General features: G+C 34.5%; 1 protein-coding gene and 1 long non-coding RNA gene across 2 annotated transcripts; one reads left to right on the forward strand and one right to left on the reverse strand.

Annotated features, from left to right (window-relative positions):
• The first annotated feature begins 6,600 nt into the window (after positions 1 to 6,600).
• LOC111716556 (uncharacterized) lies at positions 6,601 to 8,262 on the forward strand. The gene is made up of 4 exons (XR_002768528.1): positions 6,601 to 6,751; positions 7,014 to 7,148; positions 7,621 to 7,735; positions 8,156 to 8,262. It is a non-coding gene; the product is annotated as an uncharacterized LOC111716556 (long non-coding RNA).
• Positions 8,263 to 10,660: 2,398 nt separating this feature from the next.
• LOC111716557 (uncharacterized) lies at positions 10,661 to 12,306 on the reverse strand. The gene is made up of 5 exons (XM_023492046.1): positions 12,290 to 12,306; positions 12,087 to 12,239; positions 11,779 to 11,869; positions 11,398 to 11,675; positions 10,661 to 11,197 (listed from the first exon to the last, which is right to left on the reverse strand). Exons 1-5 carry the CDS (start codon positions 12,304 to 12,306, stop codon positions 10,675 to 10,677), a joined length of 1,062 nt encoding a protein of 353 aa, XP_023347814.1. The 3' UTR covers positions 10,661 to 10,674.
• Positions 12,307 to 18,009: the final 5,703 nt, after the last annotated feature.

An 18,009-nucleotide genomic window follows, 5' to 3' on the forward strand; every position in this document is an offset into this window, starting at 1 on the left:
GAGTATTTCAAAATTTCAGAGTGAAAAATTTCCTATCTGATAACGGCAAATGCTTCACCGAAAAACACTTCTTAGCTCTGCTAGATTCCTTAAACATTCAAAGGATTCAAATAGGGTCGTTACACCCTCGGGCTAATGGTAAAGCGGAAAGCACTATTAAAACGGTCAAATACCTCTTGAAGAAAACTTTGGCCACAAACCCAAACTATCGATGGACTGATGTACTGCCGCTACTGGTGAAACAACTTAACTCAACAGTTCATCCAGAAACAGGTTTTTCACCGTTGGAATTACTCCATGGAAAATACTCTCCGTCTAGTGAATCCCCTTTCCATCAACCGCCTCCAGAAAAATTATACCCTTTGCTCCAAAACTTCAAAACTCTGGTAGAAGACAAACGGCAAGAAACAACTACAATCACTGAATTTCTCAGAAACGAAATGCAAATAAGGAAAATAGAAATGCAACAACGCTTAAACAAAAATAAAGTCACTACCACCTTTAATGTTGGAGATTATTGTTTTATCAAAGACAGATCTATTACAGTAGGGGTGAATCCCTCTCTGAGAACCTTCTACCACCCTGATCCTCACATTGTTCTACAAGACCGCCCAACGACGGTTGTAGTTCGCCGACTAGCAGATTCGTTCCAGTCGGTATACAGCAAAGACGATGTAAAAAAATATAACAGATTAGACGCCACCTTCATCCACTTACCAAAACCAGTAAGAGAAGTACTGGTCAACACGTTTGAGAATCTAAACAAACTTGATTTCAACACTCTACAAACTCACGCGAAATTAACCCTACCTAAAGCCCTAAATTTGACGGATGAAAAACACCAGGATGACACTGACAGCAACGCAGACCTAGAAGAATTAGCCCTACAAAGTCTAGAAGACGTCCCAGGCCTAGAAGAAGACAACCAACTAATCTCAACGTCCGACAAAATACTCTTACCTTCGAACATCAACTCCGATAACAATCCCAAAATAACAACTATTCCGGAATTGGACCAGACACCAATCAATTCCCAGACAAACCCATCAACGCCGAACATGAGCACCTTTTCCAATAAACCTGGAATACCTACACGTTCCAGAAGACCTCAACAGAAGCACAGACATAACACCAGAGCTAACCTGGTTCACTCCGACTCTGAGTCCTCAGAAGAAGAAAATCTCAATAACACTAAACAGGTTACATTTTCAACTAATAAATAAAGAAAATGTTTATAACATTCGCATACTCTATACCAAATTAAATGCCAATCAAATATTTTTTTTTTTTTCAAAATTCAATGCAAATTTCGGTATATCTCTTAGTACCCNATTTGGGTTTACCTGTCTAACTTGTTTACACAAATAACCCCAAATTATTATTTATAAAGAAATGACCTTATCGATCGAACTTTTAGACAAACAAAATACTGTTTATTACAATTCGTCGTACTTGTCACTTAGATAACTTTTAACTTTTCTCTTCATTAAAAACATGAATAAGGGTACCTTGCGCACACAATTTCCTAAACACCTGCAGTAATTAACCAAGCTATATTACAATCAAAACGTCTTTCTGTTTAACTATCAGTTCGTCCTTAACGGCCTTAAAGGCAACACCACCTTCCTTATTTTCATATAAGTTTTCTCACTCTGTAACATTAGTAGACTTAAATTGAGCATGAAAATGTCTTTATTTGATATAACATAACATTTCTAACTCTAATATATTTGAAATATTCAATGTTCAACAAATTAGAAACTGTTCTCACGTATTGCGATTAAAATAATCCTAATTGTCTATATCTGGTCAACAATCCATCTCAAAATTTATCTTATTTGTGTAATATTGCCATCTTTGCCCTATCTTATCCATACGTTATACTATTATTAACCTACGCTCGACTTAGGTACATATTTCCAGTTTCTTAGTGTTACAATATATAAACTTTAACTGTAAAATTCGGTTCTTGCCGGTAATTGATAGTTTAATTTGCTTAAAATCGTCTGCGAGTTTTCTATTTTGCGCTATCTGAAACACATATTAATACTATATTTTTCTATTTTATATACTTTGTGTTGCTCAATTTTGCTAGGACCTATCTGCAAGCCTCATTTCATACATTATCATAATTGGAACTATTAACACCAACAGGCCACTTATATATGTTCTGCTTAAATATTTCTACTTTGTATTAGATTGCCTCTATTGAGAATACTATAAACTTTTAATTACTCTGTCTTAGTAAACTTTCACTTTCTGTTGCTATCTCTTACGTGAACCTGATATATCTATTACGCCAAAATACTGGTTTTGTGAATTCTTTCCTTAAATGTTCATGTTACGGATATATTTTCATAACATTATTAGTTAGATAGCTACTTAGATGGTACGTGTTCCATAGTTAATTAGATAAATAATTTCAAGATTAGTTAATAGTTAGTTAGTTAAATAGTGAATTAGATAATTAATATTTAGTTAGAAGTTAATTAGATAGTTGGTATGTAGCTACATAGTTAATTAGATAGCTAAGTTCAAAATAGATAGATAATTGTTAGTTTATTAGATGATTAATTAGATAGTTATATTTAATTAGATAGTTAATTAGATAGTTACTTAAATAATACGTGTTCCCTAATTAATTAGAAAGTTAATTTCCAGATAGATAGTTAATAGTTAGTTAGTTAAAAAGTGAATTAGATATTTAATATTTAGTTAGATAGTTAATTAGATAGTGGGTATGTAGTTACATAGTTAATTAAATAGTTATTTTCAACATAGATACGTTGTAGTTATTGTTCCATAATTAATAGATAGTTAGTTAAACAGTTAATTTCAAGATAGATAATTAGACAGTCGATAGGACCTAATTCATATTTCATTTATCCCATAAGGAAATTAATTCGCTTCATGAAGGAAAAGTTCACAATTCCAATTTGAAAAATCTTATTCGTCATTCGTACAAAACTATTTCTACTCACAACGCCAAACATGTATTGCTTTTACAATTTACAAAATTTTTGCAGTTCGGCAACTGAAAAATACTTTGATCATCCAGCTTTATACTGGAGGGGGAGATATTTTTCAAAATCCATATTGTTTTATTTTTATTTACTACACCTTCTGGAAGTAAAAAAGGCCAAGGTTCTCTTCGAAACTTTAACAAGTAAACCATCCATTTATTTGAAATTGCATAGAATAATTAAAAATGTCGGTTTCATTCCCATAAATCAATGCATAGAAACCCCATTTATTATCGATAAACACATCGCTTATTGCCGCTTTAACGATTTTGACATGAATCCAAGCGAAGAACTTTATTCGGGGAATAAACATTTTTACCACTGTCGGACATGGCAAAAACTTGGTCTATCAAGGGATTTGAAATGCTTTTCAGCCTAAGGGACAAGTCCTTGGGGCATACCTAACCGCCATGTACAGTATCTAAGGTTAGATTTTGAACCTTTTTCCACCATTCCATAAACTCATATTTATTTTCTTGCTCCTGCAATTCACCTGCTTAACTTGAATTTTCACTTCAAGTCCATAAAATAAATTCTTCAAAGTTAAAAACAATTCATACTTTCTCAATTGCCTATGCTTTGTTCTTATATGTGAGTATTATTCCAACTAACTCTTATGTGAAGCTTATAATCTTGCAATCGGATAGATTCAAATTTTTTGAACTTAAACTATTACAGAATTACTAGGATGCCAGTCCCTACGGACAATGGGAACGATATCAACCACCCGGTTGTTCCTCCCCCTACCCCACCACCCGATCCTCCTCCAACACCCCCTCCGCCTGTAGAGAACCTACCAGTTGAACCCCCCCTGGCCGGGGTCAATGGCATTATCCCTCACCTGGCTCAAAACGTAATAGTAAACAATAACAACAATCAGGTTGACCAACCTCCGCAACAAGTTAACCCCTCTCAAAATGCAACCGAAACCGAAAGGCAAAATTTAGATTTGGAGGAAGATATTTTTCAAAGTCCTCTTTCTGAATTACGGGCAGCCTCCAACATTCTTATCAGGGAGGCAAACACATCACCTAGAAGAAGGCGTTTATTACCAGGACCAACCTTGTTGCCCCTGGCAAGACACCGCGTCAATCTGAGGCCTTATATTCCCCGAAGGGAATGGCTCCACCTCGCACATTATTGCGGATTTAACGTTGAATCTCCTTCTTCACAGAGCAAAGCCAGAGGAACCTTTGCTTCCTAATGAACTTCCTGCCTTAGAAATTCAAGAATGTGCAACTTGCAAATTGGTTCCCAAGGTACAAACCATTTTTTTTTAAAAGCTACTTAATTCAAAATTTTCATAAAATATAACTACCTAAATCCTTACAATGCAAAATTATGCAACTATTTGTTCATGTAATTTTCTCACTTTTCTAAAAAATTCCTGGCAAACAAGTTATAATCTTAAAATTTTAATCTTTATATTTTAAAAATCATATAATAAGTAATTTTAATTTTCATTGCAGGTGAAATTGTCAGCCCATACTTCGTTGGGTCCCTTTGGCAAAGGGCATCCGCTCGCTTCGCTGTCCTTAAGCTTTCAAAAAGAAATCATAAGGGTAACTTTTGCCAAGTTAGAAAACAAACTTGAATGTAGGGTGTGTGCATGGACAGAAGAAACCGAACCGAATATTGATTTTTTGTCTCATTGTCTAAAACATCTGTCCACACTTCCCCCTCTAATGGAATATCCGCAGATTGAGTCTTTATTCTCCAATACATGGTTCCGGTGTGGTTCTTGTGATATCATCTTTCCCACCATGATATCTGCAGCCTTGCATAGTTTTCTTGAAGGTCATGATTCACAACCACTTCAATATTGTGCGCTGTGTCGTAAGTTTTTGAACGCCACTTCACTTCTCAATCATCTTTGTCAAAAACATCCGTACTTCCGATGCCCCTTCTGCCCAGCTTATTTGCAGTGGTTAGCGTTGCTACAGCACCTTTTGACCCCCTTGGAACACCAGTCGGTCAAACTTGAGGACATGTTAAAGCATTTCAGGTCCTGTCAGCATGAAATTATAATAAGATCCAGGTCAGAACTTATGTTCAAATCATGTTCAACACAGGAACTCCTAGCCTCAGCATTACCTATAGCAGTGATTAACAACAACTCAATTTTGAGGGTATCGCAACCGTACATGAGTCTAGCGGACACACCAGACATCGAAAATTTTCCGCAAAATCTATCGAAACTCGTCACGGATCGGGCTAATACAAAGTTCCAGGCAGCGCAGAATTTAATTCCGCTGTTGCAGGCCCTCAACAGGGATGGGTTTCTACATCAACATAAGCAAGCGCTGACACATTTTGCATATGAGTTGGGTCAGATATCGATATATCGACGTCTAAACTTTCTGTTGGCCCATTCAACAACATACAGTCAGGATCACAGACTGAACTTGTTCAAGTCTAACGCCACGTCTCCGGAGGAAATACTGTTGCCCCCAATAAACATAGATGACATCAATACTATCGATACAATCGATATGTCAAGAGTGGCAGTAATTCTCATTGGAGCTAAACATTTGAAGAACTTTGGAACACATCTCAGCTCTCAATATTATATCCTGAATTTGTCAGCACCGGGACTTGCCTTGCACCCCACGCAGACTTTTAGAAATCATGGTGAAATGAAATTTACGGGTTTAATTCCGACAAAAGAATGGGGCACAATTCCTGTGCTGTCGCATCACAGTTTTTTCACTCACCTGGAAAGAGTAGCAAAGGCTATGAGAAATGAACTTCCAATAGTGGTGGAGTTTGACATCTCCAGTTTTTTGGCCTGCATTGCGGGTATGAAATTCCGCACTGCATTAGAAGTAGAAATACCTACATATATCTTAGCTTATTTTGCGCATTTCCGTTTGTTATTGGACAGCCTACCCAACCAATGTGCCTTCAAAGACAACTATATAGTAATCGGGCAGCTACCCTTTGCTATACAAAACATGTCACCCTCAGATTTAATAATGCTTTGGAAGCGCATTGATTGTCTTGCAGCTAACCTCGCCGCTGTATTCCGGATCATTTATGTACTGTGCTTCAAATCAGTAGGAATAACCATGACAGAGTACAGTCTTATTATCCCAGAACCGGGAGCAGTGTTTAAACAAAATAACACCTACACGGGTTGTACTCAGCGTCAAATTTTGACGTTTATCGAGCAAATGTGCGATGCTGTAACAAAATTCCGTCGCCACCTGCCTCATAATTAAATCAGGTTGTTTTTTTTTTTGTAACTTTTACACATTTCAACTTAAAATTTTGCACGCAATCATACTTAGATTTAGTTTTGCACGCAATCTTAAATTTTACAAACAATCTACTGTGACTCAATCTCTCAGAAAAATTCATGTCCCAAACTGTACTAAATATATATTATACATTATAATTAAATCCTTGGCACTCTTATCCGCCAATTAGACGCAAAACAAAATAATATATATATCGTATACGTATATATAAGATTAATATATACCTACTTTATTGTATAATTATACTCAAAAACCTATTACACCGTACATTTTATACAGTGGTCTCCTTAAAGTATCATACTAGTATTTCTAAATATAACGACCTTAACGACCTTTCTCATGATTCTATATCAAATAATTATGTTCAGAATGTACGTGTACGTCAAACCTAAACCATTCTTCTTCCTGTTTCTTTCAATTCCAACTATCTTCTCAACTCAAACACTGGATTTCTTCTATCCAACCCAGGTATTAAATTCACCTACAGAAGTTTCGAAATCCTCAATACAAATTTCATTAAATCCTGCAATCCCAACTTTTCGTTTAGAAAAATTTAAAGAAAATATTGATAAACTGTTGATACATCTAGAAAACGCAAAACTGAACCAAAATATAAAAATCATTTTAACTAATTTAAAGGAACAGTACACATATTTCTTAACTCTTTTAACAACAAGGAAAACGAAATTTATAAACGAAATTTCGCCGTCTTTACTTCCTTGTCATTTAGAATTAGCGCTGCTACCCCCCACAGCAGGAACGTCAGCAGAAACTGTGACCAACATCCTAGCTACCATGTCCCCCTCGCCCTCAGCTCAGGCGGACTACTCTTCAATAAACACGGATTTCTCCGCACAATTAATAGGTACAATTTTGCCTTTTACTAACATTTTAAACACGTTAAATAACCAACTAGATCAAGAATATGACATTTTACAAAGTGTAAAACAAAATATTATTCCTCCTTACTTTTATGCCTTTCTAGCAAATGCAGAATGCTTAACTCCAGCTATGGAAAATAAATACAGCATCGTAAACTCAACAATAACAAAAATTGGCCTAATTGCAAATATTGAAGTGACTCAAATCTTAGCTAAAAAGTCTTATCTTTTATTGACCGGCACGCCCTTTAAATCCTGGAGTTTAAATATATCTACATTTAATCTCCCTGTAGTAAAAACTACGTCAAATTCGATTGTAACATTAAATTGCTCAAACAAGGATTCATATTGTAAAGAACAAAATTATGACATGACATGCCTTAATGATCTGCATAACAAACATTTTGAAAACGCAAAACAGTCATGTAAATTTTTTAGAGATTATTCTGTTCCTAGGCTAACCATAGACGGAGTTTTAATTCCCGGAACCTCGGAGTACTCTGTCGGAGAAATTGGTCCTTCCTTTTCTACAGACATGCCCTTTATTATCCAACCACACGCTAATCTAAAGGTAAAATATAATTCAAGTTTTTATACTTTCGGCGCTACACGAAAAGACATAACAAACACAGTCAAATTTATACTTACAGAGTTGGAAACTAATCATTTAGTAAATTTATTAGAAAACCCAGTTTTGCATTACTCTTTCACCCTAATTGAGAAAATCCTAATGGGTGTCTCTTCAGGCGTTTTGTCAATTTTGTTAAGCATACTTGCATGCTCCGTGAAAACGTATTCACACAAATATTCGAGGACTCCAAACTCTCAACCAAATATTGTGTTTCGAGTAGCAACTAGAAAAGTTTAACTATATTACGATACAAGGTTGTACCGTACCTAACGCTGTATATTCTCTGATACCGAGTACTTTCAAGTATTTCAATATATGTTTGCTGTTTTCTGTGTTTCTAAATATGTTTTTTTTTTTCAGGGGAGATCTTACTCAGCAAACATCAAACCTAATGTATACCTTCCAAATATAAACATTCAATAATTGGCTAAAAGAGACGTACACGTTGTACATATTTAGTGTTATTACTTTACCAAGCTCCATGAAGGAAATTTCTGAATCTTTCCAATATACTATCTACAGGATGTGATCAGTGTTAAAGTTTTCTGTTTTGCTATTCGATACGTTAATTAACATGTCTACACTTATTTATATTGTTTAACCATACCGTAGTATGTTCATTTTCATTAACTTCATAAATTTGCAATTTACTGGACCCTTCAGGGTTTAATGCCAATTTCGTCCAGGGTATTTTCCTTGAAAATTGAACGTAAAATTTGATTCCTTCAACGGAGAATTAAATCGGTTAAATTAACTAAATTCTGTTTCACACTAGTATTTGAAAACCAACTGATAATTAACGCAAAATTAAATAATGATTGTTGCTTTTATTAATATTAAAATTTGCACGTTTTTTGTTTCCATTACTTATGTCTAATTTGACATTGTTTACACATACTCCTTCAAAAATATTAACAGTGTCCAAATCGTCTTCATTTTCCAAAAATGACCCTTACATATTAACCTTACATAAACGTTTAATGTGACCAAATTTTGACAACTTTTTACTGTTGCTTCCGGCAACTTTCATAGTCTTCAATTTTAGTTAAACCGCGCATTGTTTTACGATTATTTAAATTAAAACGATTTTTTACAGTATTCGTAGTTAGAACAAACTAAAATTTTATTAAAAGCTATATGTTTTGTAGATATTGTAGCGTAAAAAAATAAATTTTATAAAATGTTTATAACTTTTTTGTTATGCATTCATTAATCTTTCATGCGTGGATCAGTTCATAGGCTAAAAACAAAAAGAAATTTCATGCAAATAAAATGAAAAAAAAAATGTCATTTTTTTTAATACAGTCAATAATCTTTAATGCGTGGATCATTTCATGAGCCTATAAAATAAAAGAATTTCCTAAACATCAAAGAACAAACCTAAATTTTTAATCTGTTGAAACGGACACTGTTATCAAACCTTATTTTACATTCCTTTGAATAATTGTGTTAATAAAAATAGTGTATTCTCTGAATTAAAATATAACGATAGGGTGCACAAGCTATGTTTATCTCTCAAAAATCATGCTGTATTAAATTCCTAACGTGGTGAGACGCCTAAAGCTAACCATGGCAAATATCAATTGATAGGTACTTTAAAATCAAACCCGTGAATTATAATGACTAAAATGATAAAAGAGCATGGCCTAATTCATTGAAAACACGGAATAATTGCTAAATGTAGAACTATTACACAATTATTTGCGGCCAAATACTTTAAAATAACAGCATTTAACTGTGTGTCCGTCTGTATTTTCTTCGTCCAGACTGTGAAATGCAACGTTTTCGCGTAACGCTGTAATTTAAAAAGGTGTCATTTACGTTTTATAATTTTCTGAAAAACAAACTGCTCTTTATCCTTCAAAAACAAAGATTCCATCGATAGAAAATTAAACTTTTGCATTATTATAACTTAACGTGATCGCCCATAATTCCAAACTCAAATTTAAAAATTCTAAGACCCATCGTAATGTTCAGAAAAATTCATATTATTTAAGCTTATGACTTTAAAATCTTAATCAAAAATCTAAGTTAGCGTTAAAATCTTAATCAAAAATCGAAGTGCGAAATATTGCAATAATTTATAACTTTAATTAAAAATGGGCACTGGCAACCTCGATAAATAAATTTCTTAACTTTATGAAATGATTATCAAATAAAAAATTGTCAAAAACTTTCGTGTAATAATTAAAAACTAATTAAATGACCTACGGTTGTGTTTGCATTTCGTGTTGATGAGCAACTTTCTTGATAAGTAAGTTTCTAGATCTAGAAACATTCATTCACGCTTGCTTTTAAATACTAACCAAATCCGACTATAATTCGTCCTTTACTTAAAAATAAATAACCTTCGATATTGTTAAAAATCGTATTCAAAATAAAACTAAGAAATGAACCATTTCATTTTATTTAATGTTAAAGGAAAATTGCATATTTAAATTAAACATTTTCAAAAGCATAAAGAATTAAGACCCATTTTATTTCCTTCGCTACACCAACAATAAGTTTAAAACTGGATAAATTAACGACCTTTTGAGCAGAATTAAGTTTCTTTGTTTTCTAGCTCAATCTATAACTTTCAAAAGTGCTCACCACCGTTTTCAAAATCACTGCTGCTCATTTTAATACAAATAAAATAAATTGTTTCAATACTTTATTAATCACATATAATTTACTTCTCAGGTACTATAACCTCTCAGCTAATTCTTAATTTTATGCCAAATGTGAAGGAAAAACAACATTCGCCAAAATTTAGGCAATAAAAAAAAATAAACTTATGACCAATAATAATGGAATCTCACAGGAATTAGCAAAATAAAAAACGTACTCATTATTCTTTAAAGACCCACTTTCTTCGTTCTCAAATAACCATAGTTAAACTACGGCTTGCGCACGGTGCGGGACCATAGAGTCGGATCAACAATCATGCCGCCTAAGCGCTCAACCTCCGTGCGTCGAACCCGTTGACTCCCTTGACGTCTCTCTTTACAAGCAGACTCAGTAACCGACTCCAACACGTTGGCCTCAACTCTAGGGCTCTCCATGTCGAAATAAATGTCGTCTTTCGAATAATCTCCAGTCTCGGTTACAGCCCCATTCTCCGCACACTCTCCGGCGCTTACGGACTTTCCTATTCCTACACATTCATCGGTTACACCGGAATTTTCAGCTTTCACGACATATGCTCCCTGCAATGAATTTCCAGGCTCGATTACAGCTCCATTTTCCGCACACTCTAGGGCGCTTAGTACTCCTCCTCCTGCACATTCATCAATTGCACCGGACTTTTCAGCGTTCACAACAGGCGATCCTTGCAATGAATTTTCAAAATACTCGAAATGCATATTCGTATCATCTTGAAGTCCTTCTTCACCTACTCTCTCACTTAAACCAACCTCTTCCCTAAACACAAAATACGTTCATATATTCGTGAATCAAACACAGGCTTCAAAATATTCTCAAAATGTCTTGCCTTAGAAAATACCAAAACATTGAATAAAAAGCCTTGAAACAATTTTGGGTTTAATTATCTTTCAAACATAAACCTAAAAGAGACATGTTGGCTTAATCACAAGCTTATGCCAAATAATATTTAACTTTACCTTCCAGGGATATTATAATACTGGGGTGGGGTCTCAAGATTAGGATCTGCAATAACATACAGATCAGCAGACATTCCACCCTCAACAGGAGTAAACGCTCCGGAACGTTCAAGCTGCTCTGCAAACCCGCTGTCGGGCCGGCCACCATCCAGCTGATCAAGCAAGCTGAAGGCGTGTTTTAACATCTCCACCACATCTTCCGCTCTCCCTTCGTTCCGGCGAGCTTTAACCAATTCCTCGATCTCCTCGTAAATTCTATTCAACTCGTCACTGTCCTCCTAAATATAATTATAACAATTACTTTAACAAAAAAGTCAACATATATCTACGCGTACCAGGTGTCTACCGTTACATAAATGTATCATCATAAATGATACTTACCATTTCCATTTTCAACTTCTCCATTCCCATGGTAGGGGACAACTCCATCACAGTCTGTGTGCCTACACTCCTCACATCTACGCGCTCATACCTAAACAACATATTTTTCATTAAATATTAACACAACTAATTATTTTTTTTCGTTTAATTAACACAATTCTAAATTTAGGTATGACAAGTAAAAGTAAAACATAACATAACAATTAATTCAAAAGGTAATTAACCTATTTTAAAAACCAACCCGAACAACATACTTTTAATAAAATAATATAATGTTTGTTTAGACGTCTAAGCTAATAAACACTTACTGATGGCTATCAGATAACTCCTCACAGGACCGAACTCCTCTTGTCGTGCCATTCAAGAACTCTAGTACAGTTGGACTATATACGTCAGGCAAGGCAGGGTCGGCAGGTTTACACAGTTTCTCAACCCCTGCAGTTCCAGGTAAACCAAACCTCCTTAACAAAAGAATGAATTAATTTAATAATAAGTACTTATAATTGTACACCTCTCAAATGATAACATTTCAGCTAATTCAAATTAGACAAATTCATTGACATCCGTACACAAGTTTAAATTATAATTTTCACCGCAACCCATACAAAAACATTAATAGTACCTTGCAAGCCGCCTGATGACTACCACCACGGTGCTCCCAATTAAAACCGTTAATCCAACACTTAAAAGCACATCGCCAGTACAAGAACTAGTGCAGCGAGCTTGTACAGTCCCGTCAGCTTGTACAATGTGGCTCATGTTCACCATAACACATTCCCCCACGTACCTTAATAAGCTATTATTCAACGTAAGAAATATTGCATAATCGATTTCGAAATCAAATTTTTTCCCTTTTTGTAATTGTTACACAAAATTTACTCAACCCTCTAACGGTCCTACCAATGCGATACAATAAACCGAAAGATTTAAATTATGGTGTAAAATAATTATATTTAGGAATCTCACCGAACTAATGTGCTGACCAAAGTACTGGTCATATCAGGGCTAGCTGCGGCCTCTGTAGTACTAGTAAAAGCGGGGCTAGCTGTGGACTCTGCAGTAGGAGGACCCTCCACAGAGGACTCAAGATGGTTCTGAAGGCCACCCCTCATCTTTTCTGAAATCAATCACTTTATTTACGCAAGGTTAAATATATTAAATAAGCATATAAACGCAGCTATTCCGCTAGAGGTTTTGTTAAAACTGAGCAGGGCCGGTGTATTGTCACCTGCCCGCACTCTTAAACCGGGCGCGCTCACAGCGCGAGCTAAACCACGTCTAGTACGTGCCGGTACACAACCAATTAGCCTGATGGGAAATTACAATTTCTCTCCTTCCCAACCCAGCCCGACCGAAATGTGCGACTACCATATGTCGCTCACAAATAAAATCAACACAATATTTACAAGTTTGAACGAAAATCTGTAAAAAATATTTTTACATTTTTTTAATTTAGAGTAAATAATTTCTTTAAAATTAAAATATTAACATAAGAGTTTTTAGGGTTTAATATAAGTAATTGTTATTCAATTCCAAAAAAGATTTTCAATGTGAAAAACTATTTTGTGATTCTTGCTCCTCCCTTTAACTCTCATTTATTATTACGTGTTCCACCCTGAGAATGAAGGTACCCAACCTCTCCTTGACGGATTCCTGTACGTTTATGATTAGTATCCTCTCCAGTGGCTCCAGCTCGCTCCATCCCATGAGCAGCATGACATCCAGCAGCACCTCTTCAAGTTAGCATCATTGCAAACACTGACTCTCCAGTGGGAGGCTGCCTGTTAAACAGCCCCTGTCTATCAATGCCTCCCCGCCTCAAGTTTCAGAGATATGTTTTAAAATATTATATTTTCTATGTTTTTGGCTTGGGACAAATATATATATTTGATTTGCTTTGATTTGATTAAAGTTGTTGGGAAGACAGTTAACATGGTTGACCTTATAAATGTGAAAAACTATTGTCACGTTTAACCGACCTTGGTTCAGGCAGAACCAAGACGGAGATTTTTGACTTCAAAGCTGTTTCCTTGTAAGTATAACAACTAATATGTTCACAGTTATATTTTTATGTGAAATTAATAGGAAATATTTGTTAAACTATATTGCCTGAACTGTGTAAAATCGCATTTTGATTAGGCGAAGGAAATTAACAATAAATTTCTTAATTTATTCTAATTATTTAAAGAAAATCTCTTTTGATTAAATTTCAAGTCATTACACCTATTTTCTCTGGGGGAAATTCTTAATCATAAGCTTTTATCAGAAAATCATTTTTTCAACTTTATGGAAGGTGTTAGAAATATTCCTGAAAAAGGAACCATCCTTGAAATGAAAACAATATCAGTAGTGTATCCTTTTCCAATTTCATGATCATAATTCTTCCTTATAATATACTTGATTCTGGATGTTCCCTGAAAGCCTTGGGAACCATGGCTTCCCAGGTGTTAAAGCACCTGCAAACAAGTGACGCATTTAAAAATCTGATAAATGATGCTAAAATCTTTGAAGCTCACAGAAACTAGTACTGCAACCAGGTATTTTTTCAGTGGTATTTAACTTATTAAGAATTTGGTATGCTCTTTGGAGGAAAAATGGAAAATTGGACATAGAAAGCCAAAGTATTTTAATCCCATTTAATACGTTTAACCCAAAAATATTGTAAGAAACCTTACTTTTATTGAGAAAACAGGATTTCCTGAATTTCAAATTTGGGAGAGGTGAATCAGGGTGATAAAGAGATCTTGTGATATTTTTGTTTTTGAGGTCTGGTTGGATTGCTCTGATGTGTTTATTGTACATACTCTGGCATAGTAGTTGATTATTACAGGATGTTGGGAAAAAGCTATCAATTGAGAAGAAGATCCGTAAGTTCAACAAAGCTTTGGAGATGCCCACAAAATCTCTTGTAAGTATTTACAGGTTGAATTAATAATTTTGTTGTTAAAAAATATGTTTTTCCTTCTTTTATAGGTTTTTTTTTTTTTTTTTTTTCTGTTTTGTCTCTTATAAAGGACAAAGTGTAATTCAGGCAGGGTTGGCATGGAAAACTCAGCCCCAAAAAAAAAACAATAAAACCCACCTAAAAAACCCCATCTGTAAGTGTGCTTTTTTGGGTTTTATTGAGTCTTTTTAGAATTTTTCTAAGTATTGCCCTTTTTCACTGTTATAATGATAAACCCTTCAAAAAATAAAGGTTTTCTATCAAGTGTATTGATTTTTAGGGAGTTTACAGCACTAAAACTGACACATTTATGTTTTTCTCATGAGTTTTCAAAATATGTTGTAATAGAATAGGGATATAAAATCCCTTTATCATTCTTGTGTGTTAGAAGCAGTCTGAAATTAATAGAGCATATTTTATAAAAAAATGTTGCAGTAATCCCCCTATGAAGAAGGGAGGTGACATTATCATATTTGAAGAGTATTTATTATGTTTAAAGCTTAAAAAAATTCTGAAAATTTTAAAGAAATTACCTGGATCTGGATTCGGATCTGGAATTGGATCCGGATCCATTTTTTTCCAGTGTGGATGCTGGATCTGGATCTGCTTTTAAACTAATTGGATTCTATGCACTGATTGCAACAATATTACTATTTTTCCTAGCTATGAAGTTCACCTAGGTTTCAACCACTTTCAATTAAAAAAAAAAAGCCAAAAAAAACAACAAATGAAACCAATAAAACCACAAACAAAAACATTAAAACGCACTTGGCTGGTTTATTTTTTTTTTAAACCCGGATTTTTCCCAACCCTGAATTCAGAAGTGTATATGTTTAAGAACCCGTTCCCCCTCCCCTTTGATTACTGAACATGGAAAGACAATTTTTTCAGACTTTTTTCCCAAAAATTTATTTAGTTTTCCCTAAAAATCATTTATTTTCCACAATTCAGCTAATAAATTCAGCAAAGTGGGTAAAATATGATTCTCAACGGCACTCAAGAAATTTTAATCGGTTAAATAATGTAGTTACTTACAAACATGCATGATGAGTTTCAATATTTAGATGAACGATTCCGCACAGGCTTTCAGAACTCTATTAGAACAAATTCTGAAGAGATGTAAAGAGGAGCAGACCCTGGAAAATCATGTCAACCTAACATCAAGCTTGCAACAATTTATCATGTTCCAATCATTGAACAGGTAAAGAGTACCAATATGAACAGGTTAGGTTGTCAGCTCGTAACTTAAAGGTTTTGTGAGGGGGGGGGGGAGGAGAAAATTTCTTCTTCCGAGATAAAAAAGCAAAAAATACACAAAAGTTTATCTTTAATTAAATTTTGGGAGTTTTTGGAATTTTATCCCACATTTTTACTCGCAATTTCATGATCTCGGGTATAAAAAGTCTCTTATTTGTTCCGAGGCAAATAAGTAATATTTTAAACCTGGCTCCTTTCATATTTCGCGGATTTTCATAAAAATAATTTTCACATTTTTCAATCAGATTGAATTGAATAAATTTATATATCCATCCACCTTGTGTTATCATATGAGACAATGTGTTAATTGTTGTCATTTTTTCCTTTTTTGGTTTGGTTTAAAAACTTGAATTTACACTTGAAACAAACCAAAAAAGTAAAAATCCCGACAAAAAACACATCGTCCCGCATATTAACACATGGTAGTTGCTTAAATAGATATTTTTTTTGAGGGGGATGGGGGCCGGGTTAAGAAAGGTGTTTTAAGGTCTTGGATGGACCTTAAGTACTTATGTATTTGTATTATTTGAATTCTAAAGATTCTTCTCATTCTTCTTAGCCTCAAAGTTATTTTAACTAATTTCAACATCCTTCTTTTCAGAGGAGGGGATGTTGCCTAGTTTACTTGGAATGTCTTTGAAACTGCTTTTTATCTCCGGCCTCGTTGGACATAAATAGCCCAAATTTTTAATATATACTTCCAATGACCCCTAGATTACACTAAAAAAATAAGAAAAAAAATTCCATAAGTTTTTTATGCCAAAACAGGGTGTCAAAAATTGCCTTTTTTCTTGATTTTTTTTTGAAATGACAGAGGTCACTTTTCAGAGGTTTTAAGTCCCCGGAAAGAGATTTTGACAATCGGACTTCATTTCCTATTCCTAAGCAATTATATGAGTCTACATTAAAAAATACAACCGGTTGCTATTAATATTGATATTAAAAATTGTCTTACTTGTTACAGGTTCTTTATCACAAGATTAATCCAATCCTGTCCCCCAGCCCCCTTCCCCCTTAAATAAAGATTATTCAATTTAAATTTTGATATTTTGGGAACATTTCTTAAAAAGGTCATGAGTATTTCAATACATTTTTTCAACACATGCTCTTCAAATATAACCCCCCCCCCCCCTTTGCGATTGAAACAAATACTTTATTTCAGCAAATGTTGAGTTTTTAAACATATCCTGGTTTTAAGAAAATTACTTGAATCTTTAGAAAAATTTGACTTGTCTGTCTGTCTGTATGTTTGTTTGAATCCAATAAACATCAAAATGGCTGAACTGATCCGGCCTAAACTTTTGGTGGGACATTATGTGATCCAAGGGAAGGTTTATGGATGATAGAATTTTCTAAAACTTGGCCCCGTCAAAATTAGATTTTCAAAAATTATGAAAATCCACAGAAAATTTGTTTAAAATCTGCTAGACTTTTGTTTTTTTTAAATATGCACAAAGAGAACATCCCGAGTAGAATCTACGGGTCTGAAACGGGTCTGAAATGTGGTCTTAGGCGCCTGGCAGACCTCCTCAGACCCTATGTATTTGGAAAAAAATATCAAATTTCACCAAATATTTGTAACTTGAGAAAAAAACATTAAAATATTTGAGCATTCCTCTCCCCATCCCTTTCTTCAAGCACCCCTCCATTTATGTGTTATATGTCCCAACCCCAGTTTAGGCTGTCTTCCCCCCAAGTCTGATAGAAGACAATTTTCAAGGCTCTGTTCAGTTTTATTATGTATCATATTTCTTCAACATATGTGTTATGTCCCAACCCCAGTTTAGGCTGTCTTCCCCCCAAGTCTAATAGAAGACAATGTTCAAGGCTCTGTTCAGTTTTATGATGTATCATATTTCTTCAACATGTGTTATGTCCCAACCCCACTTTAGGCTGTCTTCCCCCCAAGTCTGATAGAAGACAATGTTCAAGGCTCTGTTCAGTTTTATTATGTATGTCGGTCCTTTCCCATGCCTCCCCTTTTGTAGCCCAAAATATTTCCCCGCCCACTCAATATGCTGTTTCTCTCA

Source organism: Eurytemora carolleeae, unplaced genomic scaffold (assembly GCF_000591075.1).
Source record: "Eurytemora carolleeae unplaced genomic scaffold, Eaff_2.0 scaffold2110, whole genome shotgun sequence".
Lineage (NCBI taxonomy): Eukaryota > Metazoa > Arthropoda > Copepoda > Calanoida > Temoridae > Eurytemora > Eurytemora carolleeae.